This window comes from Panthera uncia (assembly GCF_023721935.1).
Source record: "Panthera uncia isolate 11264 chromosome A1 unlocalized genomic scaffold, Puncia_PCG_1.0 HiC_scaffold_16, whole genome shotgun sequence".
NCBI classification, from domain to species: domain Eukaryota; kingdom Metazoa; phylum Chordata; class Mammalia; order Carnivora; family Felidae; genus Panthera; species Panthera uncia.
In genome coordinates this window covers 23,538,685-23,562,187 of record NW_026057576.1, presented here as the reverse complement: position 1 = coordinate 23,562,187, position 23,503 = coordinate 23,538,685, and the positions used below count along the sequence as shown (strand labels likewise).

General features: G+C 38.8%; 1 protein-coding gene across 1 annotated transcript in view; it reads left to right on the top strand.

The window, feature by feature from the left end:
* Positions 1 to 18,751, top strand: part of LRRC63 (leucine rich repeat containing 63) — a 42,971-nt gene extending 24,220 nt beyond the window's left edge. The window contains exons 5-9 of the mRNA XM_049646955.1: positions 6,334 to 6,432; positions 6,725 to 6,861; positions 9,854 to 9,937; positions 13,286 to 13,525; positions 18,070 to 18,751. Of these exons, the coding sequence (XP_049502912.1) occupies positions 6,334 to 6,432; positions 6,725 to 6,861; positions 9,854 to 9,937; positions 13,286 to 13,525; positions 18,070 to 18,289 (780 nt within the window). The 3' untranslated portion in view covers positions 18,290 to 18,751. The remainder of the gene's footprint in view (positions 1 to 6,333; positions 6,433 to 6,724; positions 6,862 to 9,853; positions 9,938 to 13,285; positions 13,526 to 18,069) is intronic.
* The last annotated feature ends 4,752 nt before the right edge of the window (positions 18,752 to 23,503 follow it).

Below are 23,503 nucleotides of genomic sequence, written 5' to 3'. Positions count from 1 at the left end.
TGGAAAAAGTATATGGAACTTCCATGCCCTCTCCAGGCACCACTCTCCCCAAATCTCCACGTATTTACCAACCAGGATGCTCTCCAAACCCTGTCGTTTTGGTTTTCTGGAGGCTTTATTACATAGGCATAATTGATTAAACCACTGACCTTTGGTGATTGAACTCAGTCTTCCTCCCCTCTTCCCTCTCTGGAGGAGGGCAGTTGACGAGGCCAAAAATGCCAACCCTCTAATCACATGGTTGGTTCCCCTGGCAACCAGCCTCCATCCTTCAGGGCTTTCCACAAGCCGCCTCATTAACAGAAACCCAGTTGTAGAAAGGGGCTTGTCATGAATAACAAGACACCCATTTCATCTTTATGGCTCTGATGTGGTTTCAGGAATGGAGGACAAGGAATTAAATATAACAGAAGATGTTCCCATTGCTCTTAGGACTCTAGAAATTTCAAAGATGTGGGAAGCTGTGAGCCAGGAACTTTGGAATGAAGACCAAATACACATATGAGAGATATATTTTGGTCATCTGAGTGAACAAATATATATTCTTTTAAACTAGAATATCATAATCTCTAACATATTCTATGCTGTCAATATAACCCAGATACCAAAGGAACAAAAGACACCACAAGAAAACCACAGACCAACACCCCTTATGAACATAGATAAAAATCCTCAGCAGAGCACCTGGCTGGCTCAGTCACTTAAGTGTCCAACTCTTGATTTCGGCTCGGGTCATGATCTCGTGGTTCTTGAGATCAAGCCTTGTCGGGCTACTCAAGGATAGCACAGATCCTGCTTGAGATTCCCTCTCTCCCTCTCTCTCTCTGCCCCTCTCCCGCAAAATACTAGCAAAGTATTCTCCTGGGTAAAATACTAGCAAAGTGATTTAAAAAAAATTAAAAGGATTATACATAATAACCAAGTGACATTTATTCTTGAAATAAAAGGGTGATTCAACATAAGAAAATCAATCAATATACATTCCTGCATAAGGGGAGAAAATACATAATCATCTCAATTGATGCAGAAAAGGCATTTGACAAAACTTGGTTCTTTAAAAAGAGGAATAAAATTTCTAAATCCATAGTATGATTGGTTAAGGAAAAAGGAAAGAAAATTCTAAATATCAAAATCAAAATAGAAAAGGGGAAATCACCACATGTCTCACAGACTTTAAAATAGAAAATAATAAAACACTGTGAACATTTTCCCAGTGAGTGCCACGGCTATGATGAAATGGAAAACTTCACTGGAAAACACAACTTGCTGAAACAGGCGTAATAAGAAATAGAACACCAGTACAGTTTCGTATCTGTAAAAAAATCTAATTAAAATTTTAATTAAGAGCCTTCACACAAAGAAAGTTCCAGGCCCATAGGTCGTCCTCAGTGAGTCTACCAAACATGTAAGGGAGATACAACCTGTTTACACCACCTTATTTTATGATGCCTGTATAACTCTCATACCAAAGCCACACAAGGACATTGTAAGAAAGAAAAATTATGGGCCACTGTTTTTCATGAATGTACGTGCAAAATTTCTTAAGAAAATATTAGCAATTCAAATCCTGCAATGTGAAAAGTTTTAAAACGAAGGACAATGTATCATGACTAAATGAAGCTTTTGCAAGAAACTCAAAGTTGCCTTGATATTTGAAAATCAATGTTATTCTCAACAATTTCATCTCAATAGATGCAAAAACTTGACAACATTCAACACCCACTGAGGATGAAGGAAAACAAATATACCTCTAAGTAAACTGGAGTTGAAAGAAATTGTAAAGATCGTAATTGTAATAGATCGTTATTAATAATTTATTAATAATAATAATTATATAATAATTAGAAATAAATTATTAGAAATAAAGTTTTTAGAAATAACTTTACTTTATAACTCTAACTTATTAAATAACTTAAATAACTCTAACTTTATTAGAAATAGTTATTAATAATAATTAATAATTATTAATAATAATTGTAAAGATCGTTCTAGCTGGTGCCAGGGCTGCCCTGGTGGAGTGGCTTGAGCTGAAGTGGGTATGGGCCCCGCGGGGGGCGGGGGGGGGGCGCGGGGGGTCTCAGGATTCTCCGTGCAGAGGACACATTGGCAGGACAGCTGAAGCTGAAGTGTGTGCAAGTCAGGTCATCCTGGGACACTCTGTGCAGGGTCACCCTTGTGGGGTGGCTGGAGCCGATACAGGGTGCAGGCTGGGGGTTCCCCGGGGTGGTTTTCACGGGAGAGGCCCTGGCGGGATGCTGGGGCCAAAGTAGGCATGAGCCAGAAAGTCCCAAAGCCCTCTGCACTGGGGGTGCCCTGACAAGCCATCTGGAGCTGACGTGGGGGCAGGCCTGGCCTATTCTGGAGTGCTTTGCCCCCTTGTCACCTTGGCTTGATGGCTGAACCTGTAGCACTGACTGGGAGTGTCCCGGTGTGTACCATCCTGGGGCCATCTTGGAGGGGTGATTAGGGCTGGTGTGGGCTAGGGAACTGGGGCTCGCTGAGACAGCACACCGGCTATGGTGCCCAGACTCTGCTTCTTCCTGCACTGTCAAGGCAGCCGGGAAATGTTAAACGTGGTGTTCACCAGCCCCTCCGACCCAGAAAGAGTTCCAGCAGCCCCCCTCCATTTGGCAGCGTTCTAGGGCTAAATCTTTTCTATTCTAGCTGCTCCTTTAAACCGCGGCTTTTTCTCTGTGTCCCCGGGAGCCTGGGGCTGCTGTGAGCTAGGGGCCTGGGGCCACCAGCGGGGCCTGCTCCCCTCTGCGCTATGGAGGTGGAGGGGGAGCATCAACCATGGCGCTTACCAGCCCCACAAACCCAGAGAGAGTTCCAGAGCTCCAGCGGCTCTCCCGCGGTTTGCCAGGGTCCTCGTGCTGGTTCCTTTTTGTTCCAGTTGCTCGCTTAAACCCAGGCTTTTCCTCTGTGCCTCAGAGCAGATGAATCTGCTCCTGGTCCCTCAGCACTATCCCACTGCAGTGCGTGGAGGGCGCGCGGGTTGCCTTCCTCACAGTATTTCCATCTCCTTTGACGTTCTCTACGTGGTCTCTCTATCTTTTGTTGTGCAGAAGCTGTTCAGTCAGCCCTCGGTTCTTCTTCAGGAGGAATTGCTCTCTGAGTAGGTGTGTGTAGATTGGGTGTGTGCATGGAGGAGGTGAGTTCAGGGACTTTCTACACTGCCACCTTGGACCAGAAGCTTCGAAAGCTCTTTATTTTAATCTGAGCTTCAATCTTATAGAGCTTTCCTGTTAACCTTTTCTCCTAAGGCTGTAGCCTTTCGGCCCTTTCATACCAAGTCGGAGGCCCCCCTCGTCTTTGGTAAGCCCTGAACTCCAGTTTTTATCTTTCTAGCCCTAATTAGGCTGGCTATGATTCTGTTCAGCCTCTTGACCACAGCTTTTGGTGAAGCAAATGACTTCGGGAGAAAAGTAGTGTTGAGCGTCGTGTTTACCTCCCTGAGATTCTCTCCTCTCTGGAAGTTTGGTTTATGAAATCCTAGCAACACTTGGTAATTCCCCAAGCCTTTATTGTGTTGTGTTTGTTTACCCTGTCGGTTTCAGTGGGAAGGTTGTTTTGAAATAAGATTGTCAACCATTAGAAGTAAAAATATCAGATTATCTGGTTTTGAAGTGAATTACTTTGTTTTTTTAAAAAATCTTATTTAAAAAATTTTTTTTATAGTTTATTTATTTTTGAGAGGGACAGAGACAGCATGAGTGGGGGAGGGACAGAGAAAGAGGGAGAGAGAGAGAATATCAAGCAAGCTCTGCACTGTCAGCACAGAGCCGGATGTGGGGCTCAAACTCGTGAACTGTGAGATTTGGACCTGAGCCGGGATGAAGAGTCAGACACTTCACCAACTGAGCCACCCAGGTGTCCCCGGAGCGAATTACTTTAAATGAGAGGTTGGCAAGCTTTTTCTGTAAAGGGCTGGATCGTAAAACGTTAGGCTTTGAGGGTTGCATGGTCTCTGTCACAAGTATTCAACTCTGTTCGATAGTTCAAAAGCAGCTATATGCAATGCTTAAACTTATGGGCACGGCTATGTTCCAATAAAACTTTATTTAGAAAAAAACAGTTGGCAAAGTGTGGTTTGCTCATCCTTGCTTCAAATGGAGAGAGAATGTAGCTTTTATTTATTTATTTTTTTTAACGTTTATTTATTTTTGAGACAGAGAGAGACAGAGCATGAACGGGGGAGGGGCAGAGAGAGAGGGAGACACAGAATCGGAAGCAGGCTCCAGGCTCCGAGCCATCAGCCCAGGGCCCGACGCGGGCCTCGAACTCACGGACCGCGAGATCGTGACCTGAGCTGAAGTCGGACGCTTAACCGACTGAGCCACCCAGGCGCCGAGAATGTAGCTTTGAAAGAGCTGGGTGAAGCTAGTCAAGAAAAAAAAATTATTTCCACGGCTATAAATATTATTTAAAAAAATATTTGACTCCAGAGTAGAATCCAGAGTTCTGTGGGGGCGACACAGACGAAGCAAACGTCATAATTCCTTATTTATTTCAGGGCCTTATTAAAAGAAGTAGATTTTATATGAACAAAATTTACACAAAACAAGTGTACCGAATAGTATGATACAGACTCAGGGTCTAAGCACTTAAAGGTCGCTAGAGCAGCTCGGGAGATGGGGAAAGGCTCCACATTCTCTGCGCTATTTAGTTCTTCCAGACCCTTCCATGATAACCACAGCAAACAGGTTTGGGAGGCCACTATTTATCACAGGTTGGTTAGGGAAGGCCTTTCTGGTCAGCTGCCCTGTGAGCTGACGGCTGACTATACGCAGGCCACTAATGAAGTGAGAAGGCAGTTCATGGAAGGAAACGGGGGAAGCACTTTCCAAGGCAGAAGGAAATGTAAAGGCGCTAATTGTTGGCACAGTAAGTGGAGTGATTGGAGACTACGACAGACACGTTTCTACTACATAAGTGTACCCGCCAGTTCGGCAGAGAGGAGAGTCTAATGACAGGAAAAAAAGAACGCCTCCTTTTTGTCTATATACACGTTTACCAATAGTAATACTTTAATACAAGGTCAGTCTCGGGGCGCCCGGGGTGGCTCAGTCAGTTAAGCGTCGGACACTTGATTTTGGCAGGTCGTGATCTCACAGTTGTGAGATCAAACCCCTCCATGGGCCCTGTGCTGGGAATGGAGCCTGCTTGAGATTCTCTCGCTTCCTCCCTCTGCCCCTCCCCAGCTCGTGCTTTCTCGGTAAAAAAATAAAAACGTAAACAAACAAACAAGTAAAATCTCAGTTCTGAAACCAGCACTTTCAACTTCAAGATTCTTTAGCCGTGAACCTTTTCATTCTTATACGCTACCTGGCGTAGCCTGATGCACTATGGCGACGTCTCCCTTCTCTACGAGCTGAGCAATGGAGTCCCTTGGTTCAGTCAGGCGACCATTAGTGAGTCTCCGATCCTTAAGAAACAAATGTTTCCACTCTCCTGGAGCATTAAAGATATGGGGGGCCAGCAGGCGCGTCTTAATCAAAATTAAGCAGCAGTTCCGGCTGCTTTGACAAAATGCCACAGACTGAACGACTTCAACAGCGAATGTTCATTTCTCACAGTTCCGGCGGCTGGGAAGTCCAGCATTGAGGGGTCAGCTGACTCGCTTCCTGGTTCCAGGTCTCTTGCTCACAGCAGACTTCTTCCTGTATCCTCACATGGTAGAAAGAGAGAGCTCTGGTCCCCTCCTGTTCTTATAAGGGCACTAACCCCATTAGAAGGGCTCCACCCTTCAGACCTCGTGGAACCCTAATTACCTCACACAGGCCTCATCTCTACATGGCATCACACTGAGGGTTGGGGCTTTCACATGTGAATATGGCGGGAACACAAACATTTAGTTCATAACAGGACATAGTTTTCTTCATTCCGAGTTGGCATATTTCAGTAAGAAATTTTAGCTGTTAGATTAACAGCGAGACTAGGGAGAAATAGAAGTAGAAACATGACAAAATAAGATAAAAGATGTAATTGAATGTAAAATATATTTACTAACTTTTCAGCATATAGTGGACACGCAAGCCATGTTTGCTTGTTATTAATGAAAATAATTCCTGCCACACATATAACACTATACTTCTTACACACATGAATGCTTAGCGGTGTTTCTATTTCGTTTCTGTCCTTCACATAATTAAGAAATTATTATTATGACAGACTAAAATACATGAATGGAAGGTGACTATAGGCTCGTTAGTGTGTTGTGATAAACACCGTCACTCAGATTATGTGCTCGTTGTTTTGCTTGGTTTACTTTAGTATAAAATATTTTGTGCCTTGTTAATGATTCACCTCTAATCTCTTGTCATTTTCTTTCAGGGTTTTTTTATTATGAATTGTCCAGACTTAACACCGTTGGCTTCCCAATTGATATATCTTAACTTATCCTTTAATGAGATCAGTTATTTTCCCACAGAAGTGAGTCCATTTTTATCATTGGTATATATTGCAATAATTTCTTTTAATTTTAATTTTGATTTTGATTTTACTGTCTTTTCAAGAATAATGTCTTACTAATAATAATTATAACCAAAAAATTGCCACTTATGATGCCCTGGAAAAGAGTGAAAAAAGACATAAATAATACAGCCAGTTAATGTTCTTTTGCTGATTCTACTATGGTAGTTCAAAGGGCTTACAAAATGTAACAAACAGAGACTTTTACACTTTATCATGCCACTAATATTTGTTTCTCTTTTCTGTTCCTCAGATATTTTCTCTTAAAAATTTACAACTACTATTCCTGAGGAATAATCCTATCAAAGAAATCCCTTCTGAAATTCAACAGCTTAAGTTCCTTAGAGTTTTCAGCATTGCCTTTAATTTGATCACTACCCTTCCACCTGGGTAAGGTCGGTAGCCTGAGATTATAAACACAGAAAAGAATTTACTATTTAGAAAGCGATCAATTTCCCGTTTGAAAGCAGCTGGCAACTTTTTAGCCATTGAATAATTCGCATTTTGTTCTGATTCACTGATTTGCTTCTTGTTATTGTGTTGAAAGGAATCCTACCAGCTACATAGATGTCAACTCTTACGGGGGCTAGAGCGTTCATCTAGAGATCGATTATCTGAGTATAGATTAAAAGAATACATATCATATAAAGAGGCTCAAGTGAGAAATTTGCACCTATCCCTTGACAGCCTTTTTGGAAAGGACACTGTATGTGGAATTAGGAAATCTAGACTTTTAACTTCAAAATTGATAATGACCTGTTTTGTCTGGAGAAAGTCACTTAAGCTTCCTGGTCTCAATTTCCTAATCTGTAAACTAATAAATTAGCTAGTATAATACCGAAGATTCTGTAATAGGAATGTTGATATTTGGGTATGAGAGAGATGGGTTTCCTCCCCCCTCCCCCTCCCCCACATAGGGACAGGGAATTATTTAACCCCTAATGAAAATTTTAAACCAAAACTGTAACCAAATGCAAAACAAGATATTTCTTCAAGTTAGAGTTTAACAAATTGAACATAGGTAAAGGGCAAAGGGACAGGGGCTCTTAAATAGTTGAACAACATTTTGTAAAGATTCTCACAGCAATTAAGGAACCGCATCAAAATTCATTTATAAGCTTGTTCACCTAGCATTGTTTATAACTAACAATCTGACAAATTCTATATTCATAAGCTGTATCACTATTCAGTCATTTAAAAGAACAAAAAGCATATAGAAGTTATACCATTTCTGTATAAAAATGTGTATATACGCATCATACATTACACATATATAAAAACATAAACACTAAGAAAGTAAGAATACTGCATTGTGTATATTTTATTTCTGTTTAAATCATCTATATTTTTTAACAGTAACATAAATTGTATTTTCTCTGCCTTGATACTAGAAGCAGCTATTTCTCTAGGGAAACCCTGTTTCTTTTTTATTGAAAGATGGTGTTTAAAAACTGAGATCTGAGTGCTGGATGTCCCATTGCTATGGTGATGACATTGCTTCTAGACAGTCCCGGTGAACAGAGCTAAGTAATATATGTGTGTACACTAATCTGTGTGTACATATATACATATATATACACACACATAACCCTGCATATGTATACACACACACACATATACACACACACACAAACTGCATATATTTATGTACATATAAAGACACATATATGTATGTGTATGTACCTATATATGCATCTAAATATAAACTTACATTGGATAATCTATAATTAGAATTACAAGCTTTAATAACCATAACTGTCATTTAAACAAAACGTAGGGGCGCCTGGGTGGCTCAGTCGGTTGAGCGTCTGACTTCAGCTCAGGTCATAGTCTCACCGTTTTGCGTGAGTTCGAGCCCCACGTCAGGCTCTGTGCTCACAGCTCAGAGCCTAGAGCCTGTTTCAGATTCTGTGTCCCCCTCTCTCTCTGCCCCTCTCCCACTCACACTCTGTCTCTCAAAAGTAAATAAACATTAAAAAAAAATTTTAAATAAGCAAAATGTAAAAATTCTTTTTTTTAATGTTAATTTAGAGACAGAGAGAGAGGGAGAGAAAGATGGAGGGGGGCACATGTAGGGGAGGAGCAGACAGAGAGGGAGACACAGAATCTGAGCTGTCAGCACAGAGCCTGATGCGGGGCTTGAACTCACTATCCATGAGATCATGACCTGAGCCCAAGTCCTACCCTTAACTGACTGGGCCACCCAGGCGCCCAGGAATATAAAAATTCCTAAAGCAACTACAACTTGTTCGTAAGTAAAGGGTCAACATTATTCACTATTTAGAGATTAAGCAAATTAGTTTGGACTATTGGTTAGCCATTGGTTATAGTCAAAAAGTTTTAAGGAGCTATTTCTCAATAATACTAGTGTTTCTAAAATAAAGCCGTATATATTTTATTAGATAACAGGTTCTGTATGTGTATTAGGGGAAGATTGACAGCACAGCACAAATTCCCTGAGGCCCAATTTTTTGTTGCTACGATTTTGTGTTGAGCTGCTTAGGGCATCTGTTGTAAAGCAAAAGCAGAGAGGAAAGTCTAGGCTCTGGAGGCACAAAGAAAGGGGTTCTCATCCTAGCTATGCCCTTGCCGTTAGGCCCCCTACAGTTAGAGTTATGCTCTTGATCATACAACGTAAAGGTGTCATCAACTCTCTCAGGTTAAGTGTTTGAAGTCTTGTAACCACGGAAAGCCCTTCGATGGGTCTATTTAGTTTTCTTGTAAAATAAAGATGATAAATCATTTCAAAAACCCAAAAGGTGTCTTCTTTTCCCCAAAGCCTTGAGATAGCATTTGTTCATGAAATATGTTTTCATTGTTTGTTTAAGGGGTAATGACATCACCAGAATGTCTCCTTTCCTTTCCCTTTTTTTTTTTTTTTTTGCCTCTTTCTTTCTTGGTTCTTGTCTTCTCCATCCCAAAGCCTACCTGGAGGGTCCTCACAGCCTCCGAAAGAGAACTGGCTCCACTAACACCCTGATTTCGGACCGCTGGCCTCCCGGACTGTGAGAGTGTACATGTCCCTTGCTCCACGCCACCTGGCTGTGACATTTGTTATGTCAGCCCTAGGAAACTAATACAGCAACCAAGAAAATAATATATCCGAATGTGCTAGGCATCTCTCAGGTGGCTTTTTCTGCGTGGAGCTTTATCCACTCCAAACATTTCAAGGCAGTCTTAAAGGATAAATGGTTTATTTGAGGAACTTGGATTGTAATTGCACTGCCTATAATGAAAAGAAGTCCATAAATTATAAGATCTTAGAAAAATACAGCTTCTCTAATACTTTTACCTCTTTACTCAAATATTTAATTCTTCATTCATGCCCAGTAATGACAAACATGTCGTCATTTTTAATTTCATTTTCTTTTTTCTATTTAAGGTTATTTTCTTTGGCCCATCTTGAGGAACTTGATATCTCCTACAATAGTATTGCTTCTATCCCAAACAAAATCCAGAAACTCAGGTATTTGGGAAGTACTAAGTACACACAGTCATATGCCCTGTAAGGGTATATTTGGTAATGACTGTGTTGGAGAAAATTGAATTCGTTCATATATTGAATGGTCATAAAACATAATATGTGAAAGCATAAAGTTTACAAAAACAGTATTTGAATGATTGGTATTTTTATTTTTATTTTTATTTTTATTTTTTTAATATATGAAATTTATTGTCAAATTGGTTTCCATACAACACCCAGTGCTCATCCCAAAAGGTGCCCTCCTCAAAAATGATTGGTATTTTTAAGACATAACATTTTAAGACATAACATTTTCAGTGATCGTTTAAAAGCTGTCCTGATGGCTACGTAATAGAATGACAAGAGAACCTTGTTCATTTTTCTGTGTGTGTACCTGTGTTCTTATCAGTCTTCACTTATTTTGGGTAAGGATATACACATACATCGTGTAATCTTAATAATACCAAGCTCTGATTTTTTCTCACACTGATTTTTAAAAAGTCTCTGAAGTTCATCTATGTCCTTCTAGGTCAGTGCCATCCTATTTTACTTATGACTTTAGAATAATTTTTATTTTTATTTTATTTTATTTTTTTTTTAAGAATTTTTTCTAACGTTTATTTATTTTTGAGACAGAGAGAGACAGAGCATGAATGGGGGAGGGGCAGAGAGAGAGGGAGACACAGAATCAGAAGCAGACTCCAGGCTCCGAGCCATCAGCCCAGAGCCCGATGCGGGGCTCGAACTCACGGACCGTGAGATGGTGACCTGAGCTGAAGTCGGACGCTTAACCGACTGAGCCACCCAGGCGCCCCTAGAATAATTTTTAACAATTAATAGGGAGACTATTTTTCAATAATAATCTTTTAACTATTCTCTTTAGGGGGTGTCTGGGTGGCTCCGTCAGTTAAGTGTCTGACTCTTGATTTCAGCTCGGGTCATGATCTTGCGATTCATGGGATCGAGCCCCGAGTTGGGCTCTGCACGTATAGGGCAGAACCTGCTTGGGATTCTTTTCTCCCTCTCTCTCTCTGCCTCTCCCCCCTACTCTCTCTCTCTCTCTCTCTCTCTCTCAGGATAAATAAACATTTTTTAAAAAACCTATTCTCTTTATATCATGAGCTTTAAGATCATTTAATATAATTCCAAGCCCCTCCACCCCCAAAAAATATAAACACAAAATTGAAATTTCGATTGGAATTGTCTTGAGTTTACATATAAATTCTGAAGAATTTATATTTCTGATGTTACTAAATCTTTTCATCCTAAAACACAGCATAATGTTTCATTTGTTTAGATTTTGTTTTATGTCCTTTATAAGAATTTATGACTGGGAGCACCTGGGTGGCTCAGTCGGTTAAGCATCTGTCTTCAGGTTGGGTCATGATCTCACAGTTTGTGGGTTTGAGCCCCACGTCGGGCTCTGTGTTGACCGCTCAGAGCCTGGACCCTGCTTCAGATTCTGTGTCTCCCTCTCTCTGCCCCTCCCCTGCTCTCTCTCAAAAATAAATAAATATTTAAAAAATTAAAAAAAAAGAATTTATGACTCATTTCACATAAGTCCTTTATCTTTATTACTAACTTCCTCTAAGTATTCTATAATTGTGTTGCTATTATGAATGTAACATTTTCTCTAATTTTTATTTCTAGCTGACTATTGCCAGTACAGAATAGAGAAAAGTTTTGTCCTTCTTTACATGAATTTAAAATCAAGTTATATAACTCAATTTATCTTCATTCTGGTTCAGTTTTACTGGATTTTCTTTGGCTTTCTAGGAGGATAGTCTTAGCCTCAGTAAAGTGAGATAATTTTGTCTCTGCTTTTCTAATATTTGTACCAATCATTATATCCCATGTAACAATCTTTATATTTTAACAGGAGTATTCAACCTGTTCGCATTTGTTAGGACTGATATATTTAAATTTTTGCCTTCCATTTTACTTTGTATTTACTATTTATTTCCTTCTTCCTTCTCCTATTTGCCTTCTTTCTGTGTGTATATGTGTGTGTGATTTTTTCAAGACGCTGCTTATTCTTTTTTTCTCCCTTATTAATTTTGAAACCCTACTGTACTTTCCCAGTCTATTAATGGCTATCTTGGGGCGCCTGGGTGGCTCAGTCGGTTAAGCGTCCGACTTCAGCTCAGGTCACGATCTCGAGGTCCGTGAGTTCGAGCCCCGCATCGGGCTCTGAGCTGATGGCTCAGAGCCTGGAGCCTGCTTCCGATTCTGTGTCTCCCTCTCTCTCTGCCCCTCCCCCGTTCATGCTCTGTCTCTCTCTGTCTCAAAAATAAATAAACGTTAAAAAAAAAAAAATGAATGGCTATCTTTTCCCCCCAAACACAAGCAAACATTTTTCTTTACTATTTTAATACTATTTTTTAAAAATGTTTATCTATTTATTTTTGAAAGAGAGAAAGAGAGAGCAAGCAGGGGAGGGGCAAAGAGGGAGACAGAATCCCAAGCAGGCTCCGTGCTGTCAGCGGAGCCGGATGTGGGGCTCGAACCCACCAACCGTGAGATCATGGCCTGAGCTGAAATCGAGTCAGATGCTCAACTGGCTGAGCCACCCAGGCGCCCCGATCATGTTTTAGTATTGTCAGGAGTCAGAACTGAAGAGTTTGTGTGGACAAGAAACGAGGCTGCACATGAGCACATGACACAGACTCCAGAGCTCCCAGCCCCTCGCTTCAAAAGTCGTCATTTCAACCTCTTCACTCCCAGCACACTTGACAAGTTGGACCAGCCTTTGATTTGTGTTTATGTGACCCTCATAAACAGATACTTTTCTGCCTGTCTCCAGCACTAATTTGAAAGGAGATGAGTGGCTGTAAAACACACCATCGAGACAAGTAGTATAAATGAGAAAATCAGTAAGCTTGGTTCTCTTTGAACAAAGAAATCAGGGCTTCAGAAGCAACGGACACAGTAAAAACCAGGGGGACTCGGGTGATGAAAAGTCCGTGTGCAACATAGCACATGATACGTATGATCGTGGTAATTCCACCGTTTTGATGAGGTTTGGATGAAAAAATAGGTACTGGTGTTCAATTGCTCAACAAATGTATATCCTTTCTTTGTATCATTATGCTATAGTATTTCTTTTTCCATAATGACATGTTGCAAAGACCCAAAACATATGCTTTAACTCTTGCTATTCACACAAACGCACTTATTGGCATAACATACTGTTTCAATTGCTTTTTAATTCTCTGATTCTAAAGAAGTTCTTAAACACTTGTATGTTATTGCTAACTTTGATGCTAATTTTCCGGAACATTGGGACGGAATTTTATTTCAGTATTATGAGTTGCATAAACACCTTTTAAATTTGGTTTCCTTTATTTTCAGATTACTTGAAAATCTGAATGTTAACGGGACTGATCTGACTACTTTTCCACCTGCGATTTTGAAGCTTAACCTGAAAAAACTCCAGTTTGAGAACACTTTCACGCATCCTACTCTTTGGAAAGAGAATTCTTTAAATAGCCCCCCGTGTCTGACTCATCTTACTTCCTTGTTCTTCTTAAAAAGTAATCTAGACAAATATTACGATGAGATCCCAGTGGAAATTCAAGAGCTGCTAAAATGGTGAGCAAATGCTGAAGCCCTTTTAGGAAGAATACACCTTTAAGCCTTTAAAATGGTAGTCAACGGAGGCCAGGTGAGAGTTTTACCTTCAACACACACACACCACACCACACCCTCGGGCATACATAAAATTCTTCGAATTTCTCCTTCTGGCTCTTCAGGCATGTGATGTAGTCTGAATTCAGCCCGTTTGCTAAAATTATCAAGTCACTACTTAATTCCAGTGGGAGTTACACATTGCTGAGGGGTAGCTGGCAATGTCTCTACAGTCCGTAGTCATAGGTCCTGTGAATTACTAAGGACATAGAAGTGGGTTCTTCCAAAAAAGGCTTCTTTAGTCCCAGGCACACTATGCAGAGAAATGCTTTATTCTCTAGCTTCCTAGAGACCAGACGTATTTAGAGCAACTTCTCCTCAGTGATCCGTGGCCAGTGTGAGAATCATTGCCTAATCTCAGGACTAGGGTTTTTAAACCCCATCCACTGGCGGTCCACTCAGCTTATCTCTTATTTCCTTCAGATGGTATAAATCTGTTGTTACACTCATCAGTGCGTATATTACTGATTTAACAAACATTTGTTGTATGCCTAAGTAAAATTTCCCAGGAGTATATAAATTACCAATATAGACTCAATAAAAGGCAGGAAGCCTAAACAGACTAGTAATCATCAAAGAAATTGAAGAAGGTGATTCTAAACTACCAGTAAAATGGGACCAGGACCCAAAGTTTTCCATTTTAATGCATCGAGATGTCAGTGTTCATGAGATTTGAACGCACATGAAAAATTAAGAAATATCTCAAAAGATACAAAGTTTTCTAAAGAAATAAAACCAAACTAGTGAGTGGTAACAGATGTGGTACAAAAAGATTTGAATTCACCACAAAGTAGGGAAGCTGAACCTGACATTCCTCACATCTGTACCCAAGAGTGGGCTACGTGTCCCTGGGCAGTAAATACCTTTTTTCTAGCTAACCAAGTGTTTTTGAGAGAAACAGCCTCAATTTGGACTTTGAAGACTCCGAAAAAATTAAGTTAAATTGAACATTATCTCACAATTGAAAGAAATGTCCAAATACGTGTGGAAATGAGCCATCAAGAGTTAAAGTCAGCAAAATCAGTCAACAGGTACAAGCCTCCAAGGATCCAAGAATATGAACTTTACAGAATATGAAATACCTATTTTCAGTGTTTAAAGTAATAAAACATATTCATTTTAAAAATGGTTAAGAAATAAAAGACCATCAAATATGAGTGGGCACATATGAAAAAGAAATTTTATTTTCATTTATTAAAAAAATTTTTTAATGTTTATTTTTGAGAGAGAGACAGAGACAGAGACAGAGTGTGAGTGGGCAAGGGGTAGAGAGAGAGAGGGAGACACAGAATCTGAAGCAGGCTCCAGGCTCTGAGCTGTCAACACAGCGCCCAACGTGGGGCTCAAACCCATGAACAGAACCATGAGATCATGACCTGAGCCGAAGTCGACTGCTCAACTGACTGAGCCACCCAGGGACCCCTATTTATTTATTTTTTAATGTTTATTTATTTTTGGGAGAGAGAGAGTCAGAGTGTGAGCAGGGGAGGGGCAGAGAGAGAGGGAGACACAGAATCTGAAGCAGGCTCCAGGCTCCGAGCTGTCAGCACAGAGCCCAATGAGAGGCTTGAACTCATGACCTATGAGATCATGACCTGAGCTGAAGTAGGATTCTTAACTGGCTGAGCCACCCAGGCGCCCCTGAAAAAGAAATTTTAAATGAAATGAAATTCTAGAAACCAAAAGTGTAACAGTTGAAATTAACTTGGTGCATGGGTTAAATAGACAACTATACAGACACGCAGAGGGATCTGAAGAGATTATTGTGTCTATGCAGACAGGAGGTAAAGAGATATTAATACATACTCTAACACAGACGTAGAGTCCCAGAGAATTTTGTGTATTTTCAGAAGTAATGAAAGATGTGACCTCGGACGCTGAAAGCTCTATACGAGGGCAGTAACACACCTTATAGACACCAAAGACGAAGGCAAAGACTTAAAATCAGCGAGGGGGGAAAAAAGGCACTTAGAATAAGAAGTCAACTGCTAGCAACAGTGGGACGATGACCGAAAACATGCTACTTTGCCCAGCACAACGAACTTTCAAGAACAAGGGAGAAAGAATGTCATTTCAGAGAAAATAAAACAGAGAATTGACTTCCTCTAGATTGTCACTAAAGGAACTTGCAAAGGGTGTGCATCAGGAGGAAAACGACCAGAAGCAAGCTCTGAGATGTAAGGAGGAATGGAGGGAAAGAGATTGGAAATATGCGGATAAACAAACATGGTCTCTAGAATCCATGAAATAATAACAACAATGTCTATGGTGTGGTGTTGAAAAGAAGCTATAATTAAAACCAGATATCAAAAACAATTAGAGATGTAATATTTAAATGATACTTTTTGTAAAGAAACATAACGTACCTAGGAATACATCAAGTGAAATATGTACAAAGCATTTACAGAGAGAAAACATCAAATGACAGAAAAATAAAGAAGTTTGAATCAAATGAGAAAGATACATATTCAGGTATAATAAGATCCAGTATGGAAAAACAGAGACTCCAAAATAGCCAAGACAAGCCTGAAAAAGAAGACTAACATTAAAGGCTTCGTTGGTTTATATCTGGTCAGATATGAACAATTATTATAAAGTCAGAGAGAGTAATAAAGCTGGTGTTACGTGCAACAAAAGACAAATTAACCAATGGAAGAGAATACATAGTCCAATTACGTTCTCGTGCGTGTGCAAAAGCCTGATGTCGGGCAAAATAGCACTGTGGATCAGTAGGGAAAGGAGAGATTTTTCAATAAGTGATACTGAGATATTTGGTCACCTACCGGGGGAAAAAAAATGTATCATTAGATTCCTGCTATGTGTATGTCACTATCCTATGCAAAACCAGTTCCAGTTGGATTAATAATGTAAATGCGAAAAACAAAACTTCAAAGCCTTCGCAAGCAAGTATAGGAGATTAATATGTATAACTTCACGATAGGAAAACATGCCTTGAGCAAAATGAAAAATATAAACAGTAAAGCCAAATTTCATAAATTTGACAAAAGTGTAATCTTTCCATGTAACATGACACCTATAAAACTAAGAGGCAAGCCATCAAGAAGATATTGCAATGCATACAGCTGTTGAAACATATATGTATGTCTCCCACAAATCCATAAAAAAAGATATAACCAATAAAAAGTGTATAAGTGATAGGAACATGCAATTCAGGGGTGATGATACATTGATAGCTGATAAACATGAAGAAGGTTAAATCTTATTGGTAATCAAAGAACTGTGATCTCACATAGCAACAATAGGTTTTTTATGTACCCATTTAATCAAGATGAAGAAGATTGACACTAAATGTTGGCTTTGGATGCCCCAAACTGGATTATCATGTACCATTCATGGCACTGTAAGTTGGTCAAAGCTTTGTGGGAGGCATTTTGACAGTACCCTGCTTACCCCTTGAAAGAGAAATTTAAGTCTTCAGAATTCGTCTTATAGAAATAGTAACATGTGAACACAAGTCAAGCATAGGGATGGTAATTGCAGCCTAAATGTGCATCAATAAAAAAGTGGTAAAATAAAATTACGGTGTATCCATGTTATGGAATATTATGATGCTATTCATAATATGAAGCAAAACAAAATGTATTGCCATAAAAATTTGTCCAAGACATTCTGTTAACTCTTTTGAGATTTTATACGTACATAAAATTTAACGTGTATCCATGTTTATATCAATTTTTTTTTATTTTTTAAATTTAAAATTGGTAAATCATACCGATGTCTACACCACCAAGAAAGTATGAGTGGCCCCTGATGATTCTCATCCACACCAAACTTTGTACTGGCAGACTTTTCCATTGTGCCCATCTGATGATTATGAAATGGTATCTGTAGTCTCTGATGGCTAATGAGGTTGAGAAGCTACATTTCTCAATGTGCTCTCGACATTCAAGTCTCTTCTTCTGTGAACAGTCTGTTCGTGCAAATGGAATAAGCGGTTGATGTCTTTATTTTTTTTTAACTGATTTGTGAGCATCTAAAAATACATGCAGACACTAGTCCTATACTAGGTTATGGTAGTCCCTTTATTTTTAAAATAATATATTTATTTTGAATTCTAAAAATAATACGTAGTTCTTACAGAAAATTTGAAAACTATGGAAAAACTTTATAAAGACATTTAAAATGTCCTGTGATCACATTGACCAAGAATAAGTACTGTTTTCTCTCTGTGTCTATCCTTAGAGTGTTTTCTTGCTATGCATCTATATTTTTTGTTTTAGAAAACTAGGATTGTTTTGTATTCACATATCTATTTTTTAGCATTTAATTTTTACTTGTGTATGTTTTAGCTCTTTAATTAGATGCTAAGGTCAATAACGATAAGGGCCCCATTTTAAACTACTTTGAGTCTTGCACAGCATCAGGCAAGATGTCTTTTCCTTAGTAGATATTTACTAAGTATTGACATGATGTTTCCTCATTCGCAGCCCGTCTAGATGTGAATGGTGTCACGGTCCCAAGTTTGGTGAAGGTTTTCGAGTCATCCGATCCTGTGATATTTTTGGAGCAACACAGCTTCCTGTTTTGTACCATGTCTGTTCTTCCTACTGCTACAGAAAAGTAAAGGAAAGCAGTTTTATTTTAAAGAATGATCCCAGTAAAAGAAGAGCTCTAAATTCTGAGTTGATAAGTCATACAATGATTTAGGAGTCCCACTTTAAAAGCCATTAAAGTCTGTGTATATGGTAATTCCTGTCTTTGAGAGTACAGGTTCTGTCTTCTGTGACGCCTCTTTGTAACCCCAGCTCCTTAAGGAACTTTGTGATTGTGAGGGAATTGTTGCAGAATAATTACTTTAGGAAGATTAGTAAAGGTCTTTGGATTTCAGTGAGGATCTAGAAAATTTCTTTTATTGCATGTTGGGCGTAAAATGAGAACTGACAGAGTCCTTCGCAAAAAAACACAATTTATCTTACAACTGGCTTTTTTGGGCATCCATTCCAAGTGATAAGATAGCATTTCAAAGTCAACCAGTGGCATTTGTGCCTCCTATGGGTTCAAAGTCACGTACCCAAGTTCTCTATGTGAATTCTGTTCGTGAATTTTTGTGGAAATCTGCCCAGTGCCAACCATCTCCATTGTGGATTGTTTTCAGTAATAAAAGATTTATTCCAGTCCTATATTTAGTTGTCTGAATTCATTACCCAGGCTTTTAGAACACTGGTACAATCTGTCAGTTATCCTGACCTTCATCTCATAAAGCCGGATTCCATAGGCCAGTGCTAGCACTCACCAGGCCTTCAAAGATAGCCTGGCAATTGGGGTGCCTGGGTGGCTCAGTTGGTTAAGCATCTGACTTCAGCTCAGGTCAGATCTCATGGTTCGTGGGTTCGAGCCCCACGTCGGGCTCTGTGCTGACAGCTTGGAGCCTGGAGACTGCTTCGGATTCTGTGTCTCCCTTTCTCTCTCTACCCCTTCCCTGCTCTCGCTCTCTCTCTCAAAAATGAATAAACATTAAAAAAAAAAATTGAAAGAGAAACCCAAAGATAGCCTGGCAAGAAAATAAGGTAAAACTTACAAAATTACATTGCAAAGCAACATATGCATACAGTAGAACTTACTTCTTTAAGAATTAGTGTTTGGTAACAGGAAGGTAAGAGCATTTTGATATAACAAACAATTGAATTTCAGAATGGCACAAAATTGTTTCATATGCGTCATATTTTTATGTGTATTGAAGTCCAAAATGTCATTGCTAATGATGAAACTTGATGAAATCACATGATTGAAATTTATACAGGGATCTTATCTCTAGAGAATGTCAGAAAACTCACATTATGTCAGGTGTGTGTGTTTCATTTAGTAACAACAAGGGGGTACAGGAGTGATTCAGTCAGCTGAGTGACCGACCTCCTGAGGTCATGATCTCCCGGTTTGTGAGTTCAAGCCCCCCATTGGGCTCTCTGCTGTCAGCACACAGCCCACTTCAGATTCTCTGTCTCCCTCTCCCCCTCCCCCCCTCTCTCTCATGTGTGCTCTCTCTCTCTATCTCAAAAATGCATAAACGACAACAAATGGCAATAACAAAAATGTGCGCTAAATATTTAAATAGCTGTAACAAAATTAAATACACATATATTTTCATCATAGTTATAAGAAGTTATTGCTCAAGAATACTCGCATTTGGGTGCAAATATATATAATAGTGATCACTTGGAAACATTTTAAGTTTTTATCAGTAGAGAGTTGGTTAAATATGGTAAATCCAACAAGGTAATATCATTCAGCCACTTAAAAAATTAGATAGCTCTGTTTTTCCTGACATGGAAAGATAATTATCAAGTATTCTTAACAAGATATTTATTAGGTAATATAATCACATAATTTAAAATTCAAAAGATACCAAAGAGTAGATCTTAAAAATTCTTTAACGCCAATGCCCTGCCGTCTCAGAGGCAATCAGTGATACCAAGCTTTTTGTATTCTTCCAGGATGTTTTATTGTATATGTAAGCTAGTAAGTAAATATATTTCTTCCCTACTATTTATACAATATTAACAGATATATACTCCTTTTTGGACCTTTCCTCTTAACTATGCCATAGAGGTGGTTCTGTATCAGTACATTATTACCTTCTATTATTTTTTACGATTGCCTATTATTCCATTGAGAAATGTATATAGTTTTCTTTACCAGTTCAGTACAAATGAACTCTAGACTTTTTACAACCTCTTGTTATGAAAAAAAAAAAAAAAAAAAGTTGCAAAGAATAACATTGTCATTTGCACGTGTTTAAATCTGTTTGCGAGATAAATCCCTAAAGGTGAAGTTGCTAGGTCAAAAGGTATGTGCATTTATATTTAATTGGAGGCATACGGAATATATTTATTTTGTTCACTTTCAAATATGTAATACTAATATATTGTACCCATTTGGAACAAGATTTGGGTCAGAGCGAAAAGTTAGTCTTTCCAATCAACTTCCTTCAGATTCCAATTCTCCTCAGAGGCAAACATTGCTACCAGCTTCTTGTCTTTGCCTCCAGGGAAATTCTAAGCATGTATAAGCACGTAGCTGGATGTAGAAGAAACTTCCTTATTCCAGTAGCTTTTTAAAAGAATTTTTGGGGGTCACATTCTATAGCAACAATATTGACTTTGGCTGTAAGCTTCTTGGAAATGCAGAATCCCAGATCCACCCCAATCCTACTAGATTAGAATCTCTGGGGATGGTTTCCAGGAATCTTCATAATCACTCTCTCTCCAGATGATTCTAAGGGTCACTAACATGGACATTCTCTGGTCTCCAGAGGTCAGAAGACTCACCCCAAGATGTCAGAGAAATAAAGATGCAGGTTTGGGCATAATGCGCTTTATTGTCTTCTCATCTCAGCCATACACTGTCATCCCCGAGATCTCATTCAACAAAAATTATTTAGGAATGTTATCCCAGGACTAGTTTAACATTCAAAAATTGATCAGTGTATGCCACTGGACCTCCAGACCTCCATGAGCACCAGAGTGCAGAGAACAGAGACAGGCGAATGTTTCTCTTTCTAGATGTTCATTATCCTGGTGCAAAACATCTCAATAAGTAGGTCCTTCCCCCCCTTTCCTTTCCTTCACTTGCCCTGACTTTCATTTTTTCTTCTCACTCTCCCTCCTTCCTTTCATTGTTTTCTTTGGACCTCTATTTTTTCCTGTTTTTCGTCCTGAGGTAGGGAGTGCTTAATTAAATTTAAACACAAAGGAGGACTAAGGATCATGGAAACAGTCTGTCTGTAAAATACTCAAGGTAATCCCAGGGTCCCTGGGTGGTGCAGTGGGTTAAATGGTTAAATGTCTGACTCTTGATCTCATCTCAGTTCATGGTCTCGTGGTTCATGGTCTCGTGGTTCATGCATTCGAGCCCCATGCACTGATGGCGTGGAGCCTGCTTGGGATTGTCTCTCCTTCTCTCTGCCCCTCCCCAGCTCGCGCGCTCTTTCTCTCTCTCTCAAAATAAATAAATAAACGTAAAAAAAAATTCTCAAGGTAATCCCAAAGTCATCCTGTAACAACAAGTATGTGTGTGAGCACACATCTGGGTACATGTAGAAGGGGGTGGGAGAAACTGTCTGGATGATAAACAAAGGATTCATGGTGCCCTCTGGGAAATGGAACCTGGGGCTGGGACTACGGTCTTTCACTTTCTATTACGTGATTGTTTCCACTTCTGAGTGTTTGAATTTCAGTTTAATTATGAATTACTCTAATAAACATAAAAATGTTTTAATGGGATTTTAATGGGATCATGTAATGCCGACATTTTCTTTCTGTCTTTCTTCCCTGAGTCATATATTGCAAACATTTTTCTAGGTTGTTTATATCCAATATTGGTAAGTTGCCATGGAAATGCCCCAACTTGCTTATCTAATATTCTCTTGTTGAATAAACTATCTCTGGTGTTTATCTGTTGTAAACAATAGATTTCATAAATGTAATAAAACCAAAGATAAATAGTTGCCAAAATCTATTCTTGTTTTTGTTTGATTGTAACAAAAATTTCCGACATTTAAATTGCTAGATGAACGTTGTGCAGAGATTTAAAGCTTTTTATTCTTATGATTAAATTGTTATCCTCATTATCAGTTTAGCTTTTCACCAGCAGTCTGTGAGCTGCCCTTTTCCCCAAACCCACAATATCGTTGATTTTAGTTAATTAATTAACTGTATGCATTGCCAATTAGATAGAAAGTACATACATATGATTATTTCACTTTCTTTTATTACTAATAAAGTTAATTTGGGTTCCATGTTAAATAATCATGATTCTGTCATCTTTTGTAATTTTTTCCTTTACATCTTTTTTCTGATGCTTCTATTGATATGTTCATCTTACTGGTTGGTAATGGTTTATATATGTTGAGAATGTTACCTTCTGCCATTTATGATGAAAGGGGTTTTCTTCCTCCCATTTACGACCAGCCTTTTATTTTTATTCAAAGTGGGGGTTTTTTTGACAAGAAGATTTTATTTCATTTATGTATTTACTTTTTGACATAAAGATTTTAAATTTTAGGTTGCAAAATCATGGATGAAACTGGAGTTACGACATAACGTCAGTGAATAGTGAAATAAGCCAGACACGGAAAGAAAAATACTGCCTGATCTCCCATATATGTGGAATCTATAGAAGTCAAGGTCAGAGTAGAGAGTAAAACAGTGGTTACCAGGAGCCGGGGTTTAGGGATAATGGGCAGATACTGGTCAAAATCAATTTATTCCCTTATGTTTTTGTCTTTTATTGCTAAGCTTAGCAAATCCTTCTTTCTTTCCAGTTACATAAAGATCCATCTGTAGTTTATTTTACCTTTTAATCTCGATTCATTTCAAAATTACTTTAGTATGGAACATGAGGGGTGGCTCCAAATTTAAATCTTTCTAGAATGCTGAAAAATTAGGTCCCCATCCAATAGCAACTAAAGCTTCACCCTACCAACTTGAAATGTCACTTTTACTATGCATTAAATTCCTACATAATTAGGTCTGGTTTTTTTTTTTTTTCCTACTCTAGTCCACTAACTTGTTCTCTGTGATGCCAACACCATACGGTTTTAATTCTTTTAACTGAAACTGCATCTTAATATATCTGGTTTCTCAAGTTCCAACTCATTGCTGTTTTTTGCTCAATACTTTTTAGTTATCCTTATACCTTTATTTTTCTACAATAATTATTAAAATCTTTAAAATTGTTGTGTATTATGTCCCTCCCTTTTACCAAATAAACTACTGTGGATTTTTGTTGGAAACTGAAGAAAACTGATATCCGCACAATATAGAGTCTCCCCATCCAGGCACATACACTCTGTGACATCATTTATGTAGTAATAATGATAATGATAGCAATTCAGCCACTGGGAGATTTTCTTCTGTATGACCT